Source organism: Mobula birostris, chromosome 9 (assembly GCF_030028105.1).
Source record: "Mobula birostris isolate sMobBir1 chromosome 9, sMobBir1.hap1, whole genome shotgun sequence".
Lineage (NCBI taxonomy): Eukaryota > Metazoa > Chordata > Chondrichthyes > Myliobatiformes > Myliobatidae > Mobula > Mobula birostris.
Genome location: NC_092378.1, coordinates 120,386,503 through 120,408,358, shown reverse-complemented (window position 1 = coordinate 120,408,358; position 21,856 = coordinate 120,386,503). Strand labels below are relative to the sequence as shown.

General features: G+C 40.7%; 1 protein-coding gene across 2 annotated transcripts in view; it reads right to left on the bottom strand.

Moving 5' to 3' along the window:
* Positions 1-21,856, bottom strand: part of card11 (caspase recruitment domain family, member 11) — a 321,723-nt gene that overhangs the window by 68,784 nt on the left and 231,083 nt on the right. For both annotated transcript variants that reach the window (XM_072268714.1, XM_072268715.1), the window contains exons 10-12: positions 20,788-20,836; positions 13,641-13,720; positions 4,271-4,383 (exon numbers count right to left, since the gene is read on the bottom strand). In XM_072268714.1, the coding sequence (XP_072124815.1) occupies positions 4,271-4,383; positions 13,641-13,720; positions 20,788-20,836 (242 nt within the window). The remainder of the gene's footprint in view (positions 1-4,270; positions 4,384-13,640; positions 13,721-20,787; positions 20,837-21,856) is intronic.

Sequence of the window (21,856 nt, the reverse complement as noted above, 5' to 3'; positions counted from 1 at the left end):
CTTCCGCCGATCACTCTCATTCCCCTTCCACCTATCATTCTTATTCCCCTTCCACCTATCATTCTCATTCCCCTTCCACTGATCATTCTCATTCCCCTTCCACCTATCATTCTCATTCCCCTTCCCCCTTTCATTCTCATTCCCCTTCCGCCGATCATTCACATTCCCCTTCCGCCTATCATTCTCATTCCTCTTCCACCGATCACTCTCATTCCCCTTCCGCCTATCACTCTCATTCGTCTTCCACCGATCACTCTCATTCGTCTTCCACCGATCACTCTCATTCCCCTTCCATTGATCATTCTCATTCCTCTTCCACCGATTATTCTCATTCCCATTCCCCCTTTCATTCTCATTCCCCTTCCGCCTATCATTCTCATTCCCCTTCCGCCTATCATTCTCATTCCCCCTCCTTCTATCATTCTCATTCCCCTTCCACCGATCATTCTCATTCCCCTTCCACCTATCATTCTCATTCCCCTTCCACCGATCACTCTCATTCCCCTTCCACCTATCATTCTCATTCCTCTTCCACCGATCATTCTCATTCCTCTTCCACCTATCCAAAAGCATACCAAGCCTCAATTTTCTCACAGCTTAAGCTGCCTAAGTTTTCAGGATTCGATGGCCTGAGAGGAAGACATTTAAATAAGACATGAAAAGCCTAAAGCACTGAGCATTCTTGGTTTGGGATATGGCATGAAAGGAGGACCCCCGCCCGTGGTTGCCAGTGTCAGACATGTGTGTTATATGAAGGAATCCAGACAGTCCACAGATAACAGTTCCCAATGACTGTTTGGAACCTGAATTTTTTTTGTGTTAAGTCAGAAATAAACAAAAAATGATGTGGGAGACGATCGCAGAAGCAGCTGTAATGAGAAAGCGAAAAGACAAATCCATTCCCATACTATCTAGAAAACAGCCAGCACAGTGCTCAAACCACCAATTCCTGATGAAAGTTTTGCCTCAGCCTCAGAATCATATGGTGTGACCAATTCCAAGTCTCTTAGCTGGCCTCACTCTCTACTCTGAAGCTCTGTTCTCAAGTGAGCATGGTGAAATCCACCACGAGGATCACCAGGGTCTCCCTCCCCCCTATTAGTGACATTTTCCAGAAGCGTTGCAGACAAAGGGCCTGAGACATTATAGAGGATCCCTACCACCCATCCCACAAACTCTTTGACCCACGACCATCAGGAAGGAGGTACAGAAGCATCAGGACTAGGACTGCCAGACTGGGTAACCGCTTCTCCACTCAGGCTGTGGGACTAATGAATATCCTGCCACCACTGAAGCCTCATCACTAGGATAGAGAGCTGTTTCCTGTTTACCGGTGCTGTACACTACATGCATTTTAAATTATATTTTATCAATTTATTTATGGTAATATTTTGGTTTATGAGCTGTGTGTGATATATGTTTTGTGGGCACACCCTGGTCTTTAGGTACGTTGTTTCATTTGGTTCATTTGGTTGCAGTCAGTTGGCAACAAACATGAATGTGAACTCGAACGTGAATTCAAGGATTTTGAGGAAATTCTACTATCTTCAAGGAAGTCAAATGTCATGAAGTCAACACATCACATTACATTCACGTGCATATAGTGCTAATGACTCAAAGACAAATTGTTCCCCAGGTGGTGTTACAAACATTTGTATAGGCATTGCAGGGAACAAAAGCAGGAGAGTGACATGAAAAATTACCGGTCTTTCTTCAAATATGCACTAAGGAGAGGGGAAGGGGGTAAAACTGAAACAACAGATGACTTGATGTTTCCTAAGAAAATACAACGTTGACCAGAAACAAAATATCACAGCCGTTTTAAAAGATATGAGGTGGCAGTGATTTGATATATTGTTCTTTTCACCCTGGGAATTTGCTGGCTAGATTCTGTTTGAACAAAGTATGAATAGTTCCAGTTTAACTAGGTGCTATTAGGACCACTAGATATAAACTAGTGTTATCAGACTTTTGGGGCACAAGGGGTGTTAGGGTGTTATACCGCAACAGAGCAGGTAGGACATCTGAGCTTAGAGCCGTAGAGTAATAGAGCTGTAAAGTACACAAGCAGGCCCTTCAGCCCATCTGTCTGTGCCATTATATTATGAAAAGTCCCATTGACTTGCAGTCATCCATATTCCTCCCATCCATGTTCTTATTCAAACTTCTCTTAAAAATTGAATCAAACTTGGATCCACCACTTCTGCTGGCAGCTCATTTCACACTCACACCATCCTCTGAGTGAAGAATTTTCCCCTCAGGTTCCCCTTAAATATTTCACCTTCTATCCTTAATCCAAGACCTCCATTTGAAATGTCACTAAATCTCAGTGACAGCCTGCTTCCGTTTACCCTATCTATACCCCTCATACTTTTGTATACCTTTATCAAGTTTCTCCTGATTCTCTTATACTCCAGGGAAAAAAAAGTCCTAACCTAGTCAACCTTTTCTTTTAACTCAGGTCCTCAAGTCCTGGCAATATCCTTGTAAATTTTCTCTGTACTCTTTCAAACGTATTGATAACTTTCCCTATAGGTGAGTGACCAGAACTTCACACAATACTCCAGATTTGGACTTACCAACATCATATACAACTTCAACATAACATCCCAACTCCTGTACTCAGTACACTGATTTATAAAGATCAATGTGCCAAAACCTCTTTTTGACCCTACCTACTTGTGATGCCACTTTCAAAGAATTATAGAACTGGATTCTCAGATGAAAAATAGATTGCTGGAGTTGAGTTCCGTGACTTTGCACAGTAAAGGATAACATTTTCCATTTCCAATCACAATATTCATTAAAAAATAAAGAATACATTGCATGATAAATGAGCAGAAATAAATAAGAGGTCTAACTTTTTTTCCCAATATTATAGAGTTAGCAATCAAATAAACATAACATGGTTAAGAGGTGAGAACAAGACAAAAAAAAATGCATATAAAAACAGACTTTCCTGGCACTGAAATCCAGTTTTCTACCAAGCTACCAGAGAAATGTTCTAGCATCAAATTTAAAACAGCATCAAATGCTTGCAGTGAACAGGCATTTAGCAACAAGAGGTCAATTAAAACACATTTCAAGTGATAAATCTGAGGGAAAATGTTACTATTTCTTCTACGGCTTTTAGTTATGACACTTGGTTAATGAGAGTATGAAGCTGAGCCAGAATGAAGGGATGCCAGTGCTCCCCTGAAGAGCAATCCTTTGGCAACAACTGCCTGTTAAATCCACTTAGACACTGCTCAAAGCTGAGGGAAAATGTTCCACACTGCAGGCCAGCATTTGCACATTGACTAATACTGTCCAGACATTTGAAAAGAAGTAATTGAATATACTTGGATGAAGGACCTTTGTGAACAGTGCACAGCAAAGCTGGAATTAAGAAATTAGAAATAAAGAAATCAAGAAGTCAGCATTATTCTTGAAATTAAGATTCTGGGAAAGTAGGCAGAAGGATTAACACATCTGAAGGAGTGGAGAGGTAGTTGTGGTGTAGAGGGGAGAGATCCTCAACTTTCAAAGGAATTTCTTTAGCCACAGGCTGTGAATCTGTGGAATTCATTGCTGCAGAAAGCTGTGGAGGCCAATTAATTAGGTATATTTGAAGCGGAGGTTGATAGGTTCTTGATCAGTAAGGGTGTCAAAGGTTACAGAGAGAAGGAAGGAGAATGAGATTGAGAGGGAAAATAAATCAGCCACGATCAAACGGCAGAGCAAACTCGATAGGCCAAATGGCCTAATTCTACTCCTATGTCACTTGGTCTGATGGAAGTGGAAGGGATGAATCTAGGAAATTGAGAAATTAAGTAGCTTCAGGAGCCTTGAAAGAAAAAAAAATATGCCCAATGATGTAAGGAAACAAACAACAGAGGAAAATGAAAGAGTACAAAAAGAAAAATGGAAACAATTCTAGAAAGAATTGAAAATTTCTTGGAACACCATTATTCCTTTAAGATTTGGCATCCTCTATACAGTGCGTTCACGGTCAGACTCATGTCAATACAAGATGATATAATGTTTTGTCAACATCTGTTTAATCTATATTTAGGAGGTTTTGGTGCATACTCAGTTTGTTCCTGACGAAGATATATGAAGCCTATTTTCATTATGTTAAATAGCTTTCCTTTGTGAATATATACTGAGGGTTTGAACATGGACTGCAATGTAAACACTACAGAACAAATGCTCATTTAACAGGGCCTACTTATATCAATATGTGCCAGGATATCACTTGCAATGTAATTAAACATGGCACATTTCTTACTTTCTGTGTGGCATCTCCCGATCTTCCTCCCTGGTCCTCCGTAGAATTGAGTCATTACAAGGTGGTTCAGGGGTAGTTGACATCACACTGGGAAATCGAGGTCTTAAAGTTTGCTGTAACACAAAGAACAGAGTCAGGGAACTCTCAGAAAAATTTAATCAAAACAAGGATTACTTCTGAAAATCTGAATTGCCTTATTCTATACTAGAAATTGCAGAAGTCAAAGAAAACTGGTTAAAGAGGCTTTATTTTACTATAAGTGCTTAATTTTGGCTAGGGAGTTTTCTAAGTAGGACTAACAACAATAATTTACATTTATTGAAAGTTTTTAACATGGGAAAACTTCTCTGCAGAAAAGACAGTTAAATTAAATAAAGCAAGAAGATTTATGCTTTGATGTGCAGTTGGCTTTTTATCAATGCATTAGCTAACCTTAGACAGGTTACCATGTGAGCATGAAGAATGAACTTGTGTTTCCACAGTACAGAGAATAAAAATAATTGGCCAACCTTTCTGGCTGAGGCTGTTACACATTCACTCCTGAATCAAGAAGGTGTACGGACATCCAATGTGAACAGAATAAAGCTAAGCTCTGATTGTTGGTGACTGTCAACAATCCCAAGTAGAGATAATTAAGTAAGTTTATATGGCTGAGATGATGCCAGTGCAGTGAAAATATATTGCAGGGACCCAAAGGTAGAATGTCATCATTGGCTATACACACTGGTAGTTTGTTTAACTGGGATCGCTAATGTACAATTTCTATAAAACCATACGGTCATAAGATATAGGAGAAGAATTAGGCCATTTGGCCTACTGAGTCTGCTTTGTCATTCAATCTCGGTCGACTTATTTTTCCTCTCAATCTCATTGTCCCCATAAACCTTTGACACTCTTACTAATCAAGAACCTATTAACCTCCATTTTAACTTTCCCCAAAGACTTGGCCTCCACAAATTCACCACCCTCTGGCCAAAGAAATGCATCTTCATCTCTGTTTTAAAGGGACATCCTTCTATTCTAAGGCTTGTCCTCTCATCCAAGATTCTCCCACTCCTCTCCGCATCCATTCCATCCAGTAGGTTTTCAATATTCAGTAGGTTTTATTGAGATCCACTCTTATTCTTCTAAACTCCAGAAACTACAGGCCTAGAGCTATCAATTGATCTTCATACATTAATCCCTTCATTCCTGAGATAATTCTCGCATATCTCCTCTAGACCCCCCTCCAATGCCAGCACATCCATTCTTCTACATGAGGCCCAAAACTGCTCACAATACTGCAAACATGGTCTGACCAATGCTTTATAAAGCTTCAGTGTGACATCTTTGCTTTTATATTCTAGTCCTCTCAAAGTGAATACTAACATTACATTCACCTTCCGTACTACTGACTCAACCTGCAAGCTAACCTTTAGGAATTCCTGGGCTAGGGATCTCAAAACTGTTTGCATCTCCAATTTCTGAACTCACTCCCCATTTAGAAAATAATCTATGCTTTTATTCCTTCTACCTACACTGTATTCCATCTGCCACTTCTTTGTTCATTATCGTAATATGTCCAAGTTCTTCAGCATTCTCCCTGCATCCTCAACACTACCTGCCCTTCTATCTATCTTCATATCACCTGCAAACTTGGCCACAAAGCCATCAATTTCATCATCCAAATCATGAACATATAACTTCGACACTGACCCCTACAGAACACCACTAATTGCCAGTCAGCCAACCTTCTATCCATGCTAGCATCTTTCCTGTAATACCAAGGGTTCTTATCTTGTTTTTCTCATGTGTGACACCTTGTTGAAGGCCATCAGAAAATCCAACAAAACAACATCCACTGACCCCACTTTATCCTGCCTGTTATTTCCTCAAAGGATTTCAACAAACCTGTCAGGCAAGATTCCTCCTTTAGAAAACGATGCTGACTTTGGCCTATTTTATCGTGTGTTTCCAAATACCTGAAAACCTCATCCTCAATCTGAAGGAACGGTCAGCCCAAATGTGGAAAATGAATCAATGCTGAAAGATAATTCTGATCACTTCAAGTTCTTGACGAAGTGGGGTGACATCAGTTGGATGGTCGAATCTTTCCACAACTATACTGGAACTAGAAATGTATTTTCCTACACTCAGTGTTGCGACTAATGACTTATGTGAGCAATAATCATCAGGCAAAGCAGCTGACTTCAGTTTAGCTTGCAATTCATGGCTTAGTGATCAATTGAACAGGAAAAGGGTGCTCACACATTTCCCTCTTCCATTCCCTGCACTCATTGAATTGTTCTTCAACTATTAATGCCCTGTGTTTCAAATGATATTTAATGTAAATAAAATCACCAGGTAAGACATAAGCATTCACCTCACCAATAAAAGAGGACATGAGTAACAGCTATGATTTAAATTTATACACACTGTATTCCTTGGAGTAAATACAATTGCTTTATTTGCTTTGCTTTGGGTTTTACGAACACAAAATAGATGATCAGATTGGTTGCTGTGTGTTTGGTGAAGTCAGCAACATCTAGTTTTGGTCACCATGACAACAGAAATGGTTGTATTTTGCCGCTTTTATACAGAAGCTCATCTCTCGATATACCGTCTGCTCAAGATAAAACATCATACAGATGGAAAGGGGAGTTTGACAACAAAATAGAGATTGAACCATGCAAATGAAATATCACTGTGTAGGTGATATTAATTGCTTGACAGGTTCCATTGTTGCTCATTTTCATGGATTTCATAGATGGAAGATGTTTTCTTCTAATTTACATAAAGTGGAACAGAAACTAATAGGTAAGTAATGAAAAAAGTCCCGGGCTTTATTTGGCTGTAGCCTGACTGTGCTCACAGACATTAGGAAAATAAGGCCAGTAATTCTTGAGTATGGAAAACCATTTTGAAAATTTTTCTTTTCCTTTCCATCTTAGTGCTGAGAAACTATAGCAAATTCTGGATAAATGTTATATAAAAATGAATTCATCTTTCACCTTTTGTTTTCTCACTAGTTCTCTTACTTACAGTCAGTAACTTTTTGAACCGTGGTTACTGTGGTAAGGTGAAAACCTTTTTCCTTGTATTGATTTCCAGCTTTCCTCACTTTGAACATTAAATACCCTTTTCATAAGTGTATACTGTTGTTATTCATTGTTTGTTCTTTTTGGTTCAGTATTATGTTTCACTTATTGATGGTTAATCTGTAACACTTCAGAACGTTGAGTGTAAAAAAGGCTGTAACCTCTTAACTTATTTCAACTTCACCCTTGGCTCATTGAAATGAAGCATGCACAAACTTAGACATTTATTTCAGGAGGAGATTGCCTCAAAGTTCTTCTTGATTGCTGGCATATGTTGAGTGAGAGATTGAAGGAAATGTTCATTCATATGGTATCACTCACACTCTTGCTGTCACTCACACCAAAATGGAAGGCAAAGCTGAGAATTCTCCCAAGAAAATTTCTGATGAATTGATTTGTTCTGTAGTTTAGAGAAATTTTATCTAATTTCTTGTGTTGCTTTCAGGCTTCCTTGAACACCCTTGATTGACTCTAAATAACCTGCTGAGGCCTGGGCATTGTGAGAAGGTGTGAGCTTAGGAAAACTCACATAGAAACATAGAAAATAGGTGCAGGAGTAGGCCCTTCGGCCCTTCGAGCCTGCACTGCCATTCAGCATGATTATGGCTGATCATCCAACTCAGAACCCTGTACCTGCCTTCCCCCCATACCCCGATCCCTTTAGCCACAAGGGCCATATCTAACTCCCTCTTAAATATAGCCAATGAACTGGCCTCAACTGTTTCCTGTGGCAGAGAATTCTACAGATTCACCACTCTCTGTGTGAAGAAGTTTTTCCTCATCTCGGTCCTAAAAGGCTTCTCCTTTATCCTCAAACTGTGACCCCTTGTTCTGGATGACTTCTGGGTAACTCACCAATGACTTCTGGGTAAAAATGTGTATCTACCTTCAGTTCCCCTCCCCGGGTAAATGAGGAGAGAATGTTGGGTGGATTTTACTTTGGGGTGTGCAGTTGCTCTCTCCTGAAGGTAAAGAAATGGATATCACATGGGATAGCCAAATTAACTTTGCCCATGCAATCAGAGAAAAAAACCCTGACACTTTAGATTTCTTAGAACACTACAGCACAAAAACAGGTTCTTTGGTCCACGTAGTCTGTGCTGATCCATTAATCTGGCTCGTCCCATTGACCTGCACATGGATTATAACCCTCCATACTTCTCCCACCTATGTATCTACACAAATTTATCTTAAATGTTGAAATCGACCCTGGATGCACTGCTTGTGCACCTCGTTCCACACTCTCACCATGCTCTGAGTGAACATGTTCCCTTAAATATTTCACCTTTCACCCTTAACCCATGACCTAGTTCTAGTCTGTGGAGGATGGTACGCCAGTTCCACGTTGGCATGATGGCCAGAGTGCTGGATGGCAGAGAACCCTCTGAGGCGTTCCTGATCACCAATGGTGTCAAGCAGGGTTGTGTGCTCGCACCCACACTGGTTAGCATGATGTTTACTGCCATGGCGAATGATACCTTCCAGGACAGTGATGCTGGAATCAGCCTCAAGTACAGAGTGGATGGGAAGCTCTTCAACCTGAGGAGGCTTCGAGCTATTACCAAAGTGAAGGAGACTGTTCTGAGAGACTTCCTCTTTGCCGATGACTGCGCCCTGTATGCTAGCTCGGAGCCAGAGATGCAAGTCAATATGGACAAGTTCTCCAGGGCTTGTGACAACTTTGGACTTACCATCAACATCAAGACCGAAGTCATGCAGCAGCCTGCTCCTCATGCACCGTACACAGAACCCAAAATCACAATCAAAGGACAGAAACTACAGGCAGTGGACCAGTTTACTTACCTTGGCAGTACCCTCTCCCGAGCAGTGACTATTGATACAGAAGTTAACTGCAGAATAGCAAAGGCAAGTTCTGCTTTCGGTAGACTGCGCTCCACTGTATGGGAACGCCGAGGAATCAGTCCAGCAACAAAACTGAAGGTCTACAGAGCTGTGGTACTCACTACCCTCCTGTGTGCCTGTGAAACATGGACTGTGTATTGAAGGCATGCAAGACAGCTCAACTATTTCCACATGACTTGCCTCCGCAGAATATTAGGCATCAGATGGGAAGATAAAGTACCAGACACTGAAGTTCTCTCTAGAGCAAGTCTGCCATCAGTCCACACACTGCTGATGAGAGCGCAGACCCGGTGGGCAGGTCATGTCATCCGCATGCCGGACGAGCACAGAAACAAGCAGCTCCTTTTTGGGGAACTCTCTGCTGGAAGACGCTCGCGTAGAGGGCAGAAGAAACATTACAAAGACACACTAAAGGTCTCCCTGAAGTCATTTGACATAGACACGACCTCTTGGGAAACGCAGGCACAAAACCGCCCTACCTGGCACGGCCTCATCCACAAGGGCTGTCAAGCTTACGAAGCAAGGCGCATTACTGAAACATAAAATAAGCGCGAGCTGCGCAAGTCCAGAGCCACCAGTGCAACAGCTGCAGTGGCTAGACATGTCTGCCCAACATGTACCAGGACATTCTGTGCCCGAATTGTCCTGACCAGTCATCTTCGGACACACCGCATCCAGTCTCAAAGTGACTAATGGTGTTGAGGTCTTCATTGACGACGATGGACGAACCACAGTTCTAGTCTCATCCAACCTCAAGGGAAAAAGCCTGCTTGATTTACCTATCTATACCCCTCATAATTTTGTATACATACTGTATATCAAAACTCCCCTCAATCTTTTACATTCTAGGAAATAAAGTCCTAACCTATTCAACTTTTCCCTACAACCCAGGTCCTCAAGTCCCAGCAACATCCTTGTAAATTTTCTCTGCACTCTTTGATTTTATTTACATCTTTCCTGTAGGTAGGTGATCAAAACTGCATTCTTATACTCCAAATTAGGCCTCACCAATGTCTTATGCAATTTCAACATAATATCCTAACTCCTGTACTCTAATACATTGATTTATGAAGGCCAATGTGCCAAGAGCTTTCTTAACGACCCTATCTCGATGTGATGCCACTTTCAAGGAATTATGGATTTGCATTCCCAGACCCCTCTGATCTATCACACTCCTCAGTGCCCTACCACTCACTGTGTAAGACATACCCTGGTTGGTTCATGCCCAGCAACTGAACCTTCTTGACCAACCTCCCATGTGGGTCCTTGTCAAAGACATTGCTAAAGTCCACGTGGACAACATCCACTCCCTTGCCTTCTTCAATTTTCCTGATAATTTTCTCAACAATCTCTATAAGATTGGTTAGACATGATTTACCAAGCACAGGGCCATGTTGACTATCCCTAGTCAGTCCTAGTCTATCCAAATATTTCTATATCCAGTCCTTTAGAATACCTTCCATTAACTCTCCTACTACTGATGTCAGTCTCACTGGTCTATAATACCTATGCTTACTCTGAGAGTCTTTCTTAAACAATGGAACAACATTAGCTATCCTCCAATTCTCCGGGACCTTACGCCTGGGTAAGGATGTTTTAAATATCACTGCTAGGGCTCCTGCAATTACTACCTTAGCCTCCCACAAGGTTCAAGCAAACACATTGTCAGGTCCTGGGGATTTGTCCACCCTAATTGGCCTCGTGGCAGCAAACACCTCCTTTGTAAATCTATACAGGGTCCATAATCTCGCTGCTGCATTGCCTCATATCTATGGACTCTGTGTCCTTCTCCTGAGTAAATATAGACGCAAAAAAATCCATTTAAGGTCTCCCTCATCTCTTTCATCTCTATGCATAGATTACCCCTCTGATCTTTCAGCAGCCCAATTTTATCTCTTATTATCCTTTTACTGTCAATATATCTGTGGAATCCCTTGGGATTCTCTTTCACCTTGTCTGCTAGAACAACTTCATGAGATCGTTTAGCCCTCCCAATTTCCTTCTTAAGTGTTCTCTTGCATTTCTTATACTTCTAAGTATCTCATTTGTTCCTGCCTGCCGATACCTGGTATGCACCTCCATTTTTTAAACAGGGCCTCAATATCTCTCAAAAACCCAAGGTTCCCAAAACCTGTTTTGCTCACTTTTTATTCTGACAGGAACATACAAACTCTGTTCTCTCAAAATATTTTTTTTGAAGGCCTTCCACTTATCAAGTACCTCTTTGCCAGAAACTAACCTGTCCCAATTCACACTTGCCAGATCCTTTCTGATACCATCAAAATTGGCCTTTCTCCAATTTAGAATCTCAAACCAAATACCAGACCTATTGTTTTCAATAATTACCTTCAAACTAATGGCTCTATAATCACTAGATAGAGTGACAGAAACAGGCCTTTCAGCCATCTAGTCCATGCCGAGCTATTTAAACTGCCTACTCCCATTGACCTGCACTGGGACTATCCATCCATCCATATACCTACTGAAACTTCTCTTAAACATTGAAATCGAGCTCACATGCACCACTTGAGCTGGCAGCTTGTTCCACATTTTCACAACCATCTGATTGAAGAAGTTTCCCCTCATGTTCCCTTTAAACTTTTATCTTTCACCCTTGACCCATAACCTCTAGTTGTAGTTCCATCCAGCCTCAGTGGAAAAAGCCCTGTTTGCATTTATCCTATCTATACCACACATACTTTTGTATAGCTTCATCAAATCTCCTCTCATTCTTCTATGTTCCAAGGAATAAAGTCCTAACCTACTCAAACTTACATTATAACTCATGTCCTTCAGACCTGGCATGTGCTGAATGCAAAGTGTTCCCCTACACAAACCTCTGTCAGCCTATTGCACTCTCTCGAGTTGGCACTTCTATGTACTAATTTAGGAAACAATCCTGAACACATTTAACATCCTATTTACAGTATAGGAGTTCCAGTCAATATGTGGAAAGTTCAAATCACCTACTATCACAACCTTATGCTTCTTGCAATGGTGGTCAATAATATAATCACATTAATGTGGTCATTCATTTTTCAGTTCTACCCTGAAAGCCTCACTAGCCAAGCTCTCCAGTCCGTCCTGACTGCCATGACATTTTCTCTGCCTAGTAATGCTACTCTTTCCACTTTAATCCCTCCCACTCTACCACATCTAAAACAACAGAACCCTGGAACATTGAGCTGCCAAAGCTAACCCACCTGTAACCAAACCTTACTAATGTTTACAATGTCATAATTCCACGTGCTGCTCCATGCTCTAAGCTCATCTGCCTTTCCTACAATATTCCTTGGATTGAATTATATGTAGCTCAGAACATTAGTCCCACCTTGCTTGACCTTTCGATTTTATATGTACAGTAGACTTAACATCTTTTTCCAAAACCACTCAACCATCTGCTCCAGTGCTCTGGCTCCCAGTTCCCTGCAACTCTAGTTTAAACCCCCCTCTGCAGCACCAGCAAACCTTCTTGCTTTACTGTCGTGCTTTCAGATTTCTTGCTAATGTGTATTAATTTTTAGGTGCTTCTGAGATATTCAAAAGTAACATTCAAAAATTTGTGCAAACTTAAAGAACATTAAGAAAACTCAAAATATTTACAAAGCAAAAGAAACCCTTAAACACCTTCAATTTTTTTTTCAAAATCTTAACTAGCAAGACATTAGATATTTAAAATATATCCTGGAGGCATTTTTTAAAGTCTTTTAAAATCAACAAACTATTATTAAAATCTCATTTAGCTGTTTCTTTCTATTAGAATCAATAAGGAAACACTGCTTGCACCTCCTGAAACCTAGTGCAGATCGTCACATAAAGTCTCAGTAAGTAAAGGGTTATTAACTCAGTTCTCCACTCCCCCATTTAGCACCGTGTTGAATTCATTATTGAATCACGGCTCATAGACCTTTGGTGAATTACTGACAGCAGCTTTGGGATTTCTGCATTTGAATACACTTGCAAAGGAGTCCTGAAGCTGCTCTCAGATTTGCGGCATAGCAACAGCAAATAGCAATTGTTTCACTGTCACTACTCCTCAGAAATCCAATCCAGTGTTTTGCACTCAATTTTTTTTTGATTATTCAGATGGAAAATTTCTCAATTTATTGTACAGGACCAGAATAATTATGAACGCATTAACACACCAGATGTTAAAATATGCCCAGAGTGGACATTAAAGAGTTGTGAAACAACAAACAATCTGTTAGAGGAACTCAGTGTACCTGTTGGAGAAGAAAGGGACTGTCAATGTTTCAGCATCACACAAAATTCAACAATTCCTCCCACCCCCCTCCCACCCCCCCCTCATATAGATGCTGCCTGAACTGCTGAATTCTTCCAGGTGTTTTTTGATCCAGATTCTAGCATCTGCAGTCTCTTGTGCCTTCAAATAGTTGTGAAAGTTGTGAATAGTTGTGCAAGTTGCTTACCACTGAACTCAGAGGATCACAGCCATTAATTGAATTAGGAGTTTCCATCTTGGTACTACTGACATCTGACAAATCTTCATCTAAAAATATTGCAAGAGGGGGAGGAGTTAATTCAAATATCAGTAAGGTGACTCAATATGTAATAAAGCCATCAGTTAGTTAATATGCAGGGAGCACAGTGCATAACATGCTATCTTTCCTTTCATCCCAATGTTATCTCATCACTCTACTGGTTTTGCCAGATACAAAATAAAAATAAATCATGAGTGGCATTATACAATTTGGAAAGATATCTTTGCAAGTTAAAGTGATTACCTTCATCTCTGTGGGCAGAACAGCTTTCAGAAAATGGCGCTGTTTCCCTCAGGTTATGAAACAAAGTTCATCAACATTCTATCTTCTCTTAATAAAACATTGGAAAAAAAATAGCTTCCTCGAAAAGATGTCCTACATGCTTCAGTGGATTCTCCTTATATTTCAAATCAATTACCATGGGCTCCACAAGATAAAGTACAACCATAACATAATGTTTCCCACATTTTGCCATTTAGTCTCTAAAATAACTTAGGGAGATTACTATCTTGAAGTATATTTAGAAATGACAAGGGTGAAAGGGGCTAAGTCTATGATGCTTTAAGAGGGATTTTTCAAATACTTTTTTCAATATCATTAAAATATACTGTAGTATGTCAGCCTACAGATACTAAAAACTTCTCCTTTTCTTCTCGCCAAAGCTGATGCGCTCTTTCAACAGCCCACTCGATAATTAAAATTACCAGCACTTGCCATTTGTTGCATGGACCTTCACTGAACAATCTGTACTCATTTATTTTCCCACTTGTTTTAAGGTTCTTTGCAAAAGACTCATCTATTTTGATGCTCTAATCTCCGGCTAGCATTGTTATGACTACCATTTAGAATCAGTATGTAAACATTGATAAATTCCAAAGTTGTACACGGCCATGATTGTTTCGAGATTAAATGTCAGTACTTTAGAAATCTAGGCACAGGCTACAGCACCCAGCCTACTGAAACTTGGTATCTGTCCTTGCCCACTTCCGCTCCATGGTTCTAGGATCTGGTTTGGTGCTTAGCGTGTCACAGCCGGCAGGACTCAACATCGAGTTTTCCAATTTTAGATCATGAGCTCTTTCTTTCCATTTGTATCAAGATTGGATATTTTTCCAGCTACGACCCCAACTCTCATGACCCCTCTCCATCACAAAATCCTGTCCCATTTTTTCAGTTGTATATTCTGCCTGCTGGGAGGCCCCTATGGGCTAAATGCTACAACACTACCCAGACTTTCCAAGGTTCCAAGGTTGTCAAGTCGAGGAGTGGTAGTGGGGACAAGCTCCCACTACCTAAAAGTGCTCCTCAAATAGCCTCTGACAACCAATTCCAACTCCTGGCCTTCTTGTGTGGCTTAGCCTCTAAGCCCGGCGGAACTGTTTCTACTGACAGCAGAAGGGGCGAAGGCAGGTCCTGGCGCATTAAAACCAGTGCTTCGGGTAGATGGAGCTTGTCAGCCTGGGAAGGCTGTCCATCTAAGAGAGGGAAAACTCTGATTTCAAACCTCTGCTGCCTTGCAGCCATACCTACTCATGGGAGAGGCTTCGGGAGTAAATCCTGAGGACAAATCCGGAGCTGGAGTCCCTAGGGCAGTCCGATGTTGCCTTCAGCCTCGTTCTCCCAACTCCTGCGATGACACTGGTGCCAAGCTGTATCGGCCCTAATGCCCTTCCCTTGGACAACATCAGTGTCGTGGAGAGGGGAGACTTGCTGCATGGGCAACTGCCGGTCTTCCATAAAACCTTGTCCAGGCCTGCGCCCTGGAAACCTTCCAGGCGCAGATCCATGGTCTCGCGAGACTAACGGATGCTATCACCACCCAGACTTTACAACATTAGCTATACATTACGTTTAACCGACCCTTAAAAGCCACATTGTTTCATCCAATCAAAGAAATTGCCTTTGTTCCACTTGCCCTCCCCCATTTTTTCTGATATATAGATAAACTTGTTTTTCTCTTTCTTAGTTGCGATGTAAGAACAAATATGGCAGTGGATTAGCTAGTGAGGAAGGCTATTAAGGAATACAGCAGGAAATACAGGCAAAGAAATAGCAGATGAGGTTTAATTTGCACAAGTCTGAGGTGTTGCACTTTAGAAGGCCAAATGTAAGAAGGAATACAGTCAATGACAATATCCTGAGAAGCACTGATGTATAGAGAGATGCTGAGGTGCAAGTACATAACTCTCTGAAAGAGGCATCACAAGTAAGTAACTTAATAAAGGTTGTGTATGGTATAGTTGCCTTCAGGGTGTCAAGAGGTCACGTTACAGTTGCATAAGACCACGGTTAGGCCGCATATTGGGTGCAGCTCTTGTCACCACTTCACAGAGATGATATGGAGGCTTTGGAGAGCGTGCAGAAGATGCTCACCAGGAGGTTGCCTGTCTTAGAGAGTAATAGCATCAAGAAGAGGTTGGACAAACTTGAATATTTCTCTCTGGAGGTTCAGCAGTTGAAGGGAAACCTGATAGAAGTTCACAAAATTACAAGAGCCATAGAGCCTTTTTCTCTGCATGGAAATGTCCAATATCAGAGGGCATAGGTTTACGGTGAGAGGGGAAAGTTTGAAGGAATTTTGCAAGTCAAGATTATTACATGGAGAGTGTTTGTTGCCTGCAATGCACTGACTGAGGTGGTGGTGGATAGCATCTTTTGAAACATTAATTAAACAGGCGCCTGAACAGGTAGGGAATGAAGGCATTTAGAGCACGTGCGGCAGATACGGTATGAAATTTAAATTAGCACGATGAACAGCACCAGCATCATGTGCTGAAGGCCTTTACCTGTGCTGTTCTATGTTCCATATTTCGGTCTTGAAACATTAACTATTTCCTTTTCTGCACATGCCTCATCCACTGAGTTTTCCAAAAATATTCACTGGTGCCCAACAGTATCCTTATCTTCAAATTTGTGGCTCACTCCATCTGCCCTGGAGCGGTGTTTGGGTGGCCACAATAATCATGATCCTTCCCTTTAACCTGGTGACTCTCTGAGCCCAAGAAGGCCAGCCTTGAATTTCTCTAAATTTGGCCTTGAGCAACAAAGCAGAAGCATTTTCTTCATTGCTCACTAGTTACAGTTTCGGGTGAATGAGTGAGTGTGGGGAGTACATTGCAGTGTATGGGTGTGTTTTGAAGTATGGGCAGGTATTTCAGTATCTGCCTGAGTAAGACTGCAGCAGAAGTTATGGTAATAAATAAGCAAGATGATTAGTTGCAGTTCTCACCTTGCCATATCCTGGATGGTTTCAGGTACTTGTTATAGTATTGCTCCATATTGCATGGAGTTTCATCCTGGTGAAATAGTAGAGAGGTACACTGTACCTTTCTCCTGGACTAGATTTTAATCATCAGAAACCTTTATACTGCAGCCTGTAAAGTGAGATTTGCATTTTTCCCTGTCCTTCCTCTCTGATATCATGTCATGGTGTGTCAGCATGGAGAAAACCCCCTTACTTACCAATGCCCTAACATGTAAACTGTGCGGCTGAGTGCTGATAGCTGTGTGAAGTATTGTATTCTGTGGGTCCTTTTCATGGTACCTGTACTGTACAATGATCATAGTCTCAGACCACATAATGTACATGGATGAATCAGTGTTGGCGAGCTGCAGTATGTTATTTTAATACTCCAAAGCTGTTTGGTCTCAAATTTCCACTTACATTATGGTGAAATACTATGCACTGTAAATACAGGGATAATTATTTCCCAGTATAGTATAGAAACTTCAAAATTGGTTCAGGTTCTGAACACTGCATCAGATAAAGAGCAAAATTTCTCATGTCTTGAAATTTCATTAAACTTCCATTAAAACAGGTTTCTTCAAAACTTGTATCTCAAGGGAATTGCCTTTACATAGTTTGTGGTAGGAACTGTGGAATAAAAACAGAAAACACTGGAAACAATCAGCAGGTCAGTGGAAAGGGAAACAGAGTTTACCTTTCAGCTAAATATCCTTTTTGCCAAAAGGGAGAAAACAAAATCGTTTTAAGAATAATAGAAGAAATATCTCTTATCTATTACAAATGAAACATGTAACAGCTGTGAAATGTAGGTCAGAACAATATTAGCGGAAAGAGTAAAATTGAGTTACTGTTCGATAGGTAGATAATATACAGCCACTCTGATTATAATCTAATTTACATCAACTTCTAAAGTCAAAGCAACTCCACCAGTGCCCCAAGTGACTGCATAATCTGTTTCAGACATCACACGCCTCATTTAGCTATACATATATCAAGCCTGGTGACCAACAGCTTCTGCAAAACATTAGTTATTTAAGATGGACAACATTTCAAAGCTTCAATTTTTAAATATTATGATGAAATTCATTAGATACCTCAGACCAACTTGGAAGAATAATTATTTTTCCTCAATATGTTCTCCATTGAATTTTAATGAAATACAAAATACGTAAAAACATATTGCAACCTTATTTTTCCCCCCAAAATCTGTTATGAACAAGGAAAAAATCTGATTCAGAATTTCATTTCACGCTCAATAATAGCTGCTACACTGTAACTACCCCCTACACTGCCAAGTTATTTTGCAGGTGGCTTAAAAAAATAGTTTAAATCCCAGGAATTAATACTGTGGAAAATCCCTTTCCAAAAGTCTCAGACAATTGAGCGTGATGCAAGAGATTACAGGGACCAAGTTTTTAATTTGATATGTAAGTGCTTGGATTTACAGGCTTTGCTTTAATAGAGGCAGTAGACTCGCTCATGTTAATAGCAACTTACTCAATTGGTGTACCCCGTCTCTATTATTGACTATGAATCTGAAAGACCAAAAAGGACCAAAAATCATTGAATTAGGCCATTCAACCCATTGAGTCTGCACTGCCATTCAATTATGGTTGATTTATTTTTTTTCCTATCAACCAATTCCCCTACCTTCTCTCTGTAACCTTTGACACCCTTACTAATCAAGAACCTAACAGCTTCTGCTTTAAAGATATCCAAGGACTTAGCCTCCACAGATTCACCATCCACTGGTTAAAGAAATTCCTCCTCCTTATTGTTCTAAAGCAGTGGTCCCCAACCACCGGGCAGTGAGGAAACGATATGATTTGGTGATATGAAACGATACGAGTCAGCTGCACCTTTCCTCATTCCCTGTCACGCACTGTTGAACTTGAACACCACCACCCTGCCCTCCCACCCCAACCGGTTGGCCGGTCCACAAGAATATTGTCAATATTAAACCGGTCCACGGTGCAAAAAAGGTTGGGGACCCCTGTTCTAAAGGGTGTCCTTTTATTCTGAGGCTGTGCCCTGTGGTTCTTTACAGTTGTCATAGCCAGGAATAGTAGTGGGGATAAGCTCCTGCTTCCTATAAAATGCTTCCCAACTGTGTGCATCTTAAATGGCCTCTGACAACCAAGTCCAGCTCCTGGCCTTCACATGTGGTGTAGCTACTAAGCCCGGGAGCATCATTTCTACTGACAGAAGAAGGGGAAAAGACAGGTTACTGGCATCTTAAAACCAGTTGCTTTGGCTAGAATGGAGTCGTCAGCCAAGGATGCCAGCTTATCTAGGAGAAGGAATATTCTGATCTTATACCTCAGTGTCTAGTGGCTATACCCCCCCATGGGGAAGGGTTTAGGAGAAAATCCTGAGGAAAAAATCCAAAACCTGAGTCCCTAAGACAGTCCCCTGTTGAGTTCAACGCTGACTGGCAACTCCTGCGTTGCCACTAGTACCAAATTGTACCAGCTTCTCCCGTTCCTTTGGATTTATCAGCTACGTGGAGAGGAGGAACCTGCTGCATAGGCAACAGCTTGCTCTCCATATCGCACTACCTTACATACTGGCTAGGGTAGACAGACAGGTCGCAGCATCCACGGTCGAGATTGATCAATGGAGGGCCTCCTACTGTGTCCTCTGGGCCCAGACTTCCTCACTAGTGGAAACCTCGTCTCCTCATCCACTCTATCTAGGCCTTTCAATATTTGGTCAGTTTCATGAAATCCTCCCTTCATCCTTCTACATTCCAGAGAGTACAGGCCCAGAGTCATCAAACACTCTCAGATTTCAGAATTCTCTCCCCATTCAGTAAATATTCTAAGCCTTTATTCCTTCTACCAAAATGCATGACCATACACTACCATACACTGTGTTCCATCTGACTCTTCATTGCCCATTTTCCCAACCTGTTCTTCTGCAGACTCCCTTCTTCCTCAGTACTATCTACTCCTCCAGCTATTTTGGTATCATCCTCATAATTGGTAACAAGATCAGTTCCATCATCCAAATCATTAACATGTAACGTGAAAAGTAGCAGACCCAACACTGCCCTCAGCAAAAATGAGTTCCCTTTATTCCTCCTTTTTGCCTTCTGCCAGTCATCCAATCTTCTATCCATGCTGGTACCTTGCCTGTAATTCCATAGGCTGCTAACTTGCTTAGCTGCACCCTGTCAAAAGCCTTCTGAAAATCCAAGTAATGTTGCAAGATTGTATGCCATCTCTCTATGTTTTTTAATGCTGTCTTTAATTTTCCTTGTCAGCCATGGTTGCCTCATCCTCCTTTCATAATGCTTCCTCTTCTTTGGTATGAAATGATTCTACATTTTTCAAATTACTCCCAGAAACCTTTCAGCATTGCTGCTCTACCATCATTCCTGCAACGGACTCCTTCCAATCAACATTGATACATTTGGTTTTAGCTTCTCCTTCTCAAACTGCAGGGTGAATTCTACCACTGTCTCCTGAGGGTTCCTTCACCTAAAGCTCCCTAATCAAATCTGGTTCATTGCACAACACTAAATCTGTAACTGACTTTCCCCTATGATCATAAGCTGCTCGAAAAAGCCATTTCATGAGCATTCTGCAATTTCCTTTGCTCGGAATCCAATGACTACCTGAATTTTCCAGTCTACCTGCATATCGTAGCCCTCCATGACCACTGTAACATTGCCTTTCTTACATGCCTTTTCTATCACTATTTGTAATTTGTACCCCACATTCTGGCGATTATAAAGCAAATACGTTCACAATGACGATTGCTGGAAAGCATATAAAAATAGATTTGCAAGAAGACAAGATTTTTTTTTCCATTGATTCAACATACCTTGATAATCTTGATATCTGGGAAGGGTGCATGGAGATTTGGGCCGTCCCTAAATATTTGTATAAAATAAAAAAATGTTAACAAAAATATAATTCTGAAGTGCTCCATGTATACCTTCTATGATTATTCAGCTTCATTGCAATACTTAACATTAAAACTGCTTTAGAGTGAGAATCAGATCTTAATACTTTTAGACGTCTTCCTCATTCTTATTAATGGGTACCAAATGAAGTAATTATTTGATAATTAATTAACGGTTAGCTTTCTAGCACTCTTAAGCACAATAAATATTTAAAGGATAAGTATATTGAGTGAACAGGCAAGAAAGGATCGAAAGAGGCTTGTGAAGGAACAGATGAACAGGATACTTTTTTGCTGGCTTTTGAATTCTTTGTGGGAAGTAGAAGAGAGTATACTTTGGGGAGGAAAGATCAACTGATGGTTGCACAGTAATTGAAGAAATGGTCACGAACAGTGGCAAAGTAGGAAGTGGAAAATAAAGAGTGGGCCAGTGAAGGATGGGCTTAGAGAGACACAGCAGAAAGAAATCACCAAATTAGGTAGGAGTGAAGGTAAGGAGAGCATTGACAATGAAGGTGAAATTCATAGACAATCATATGAATCAGGAACATGGCCTACATCAGTGCTGAAAAGAAATAGCTTGAAAATAACTTTTAGAAAAAATACAAAGGAAACATAAATATGGCAAGATGCAGAGCGCTCATGTAATGATCAAATGGCAACGAGCAAGGGTTGAAAATAATATAAATTTGAGACTGATTAGAAAGACTATAAACCAGAAATTTGAATGCATTTAAGACAGATTGTGTTAATAAAAAGATAGTGTTTTTTTAACAAACTATGATCAGATACACTTTTTTAAGCACATGTACATAAAATACTTGTGATTTAATGAATGTGATTGTTATTATAAATTTGCTGGAGTAACTTTAGTAGTATAAAACAGGCAAGATCACCTCAGATTCTGATTTTTATATCTACTGAAAGCTAATAATATTACAAACATTATAATATCATCCAATTAAAATCTCTGTCTGAGAGAGCTTGT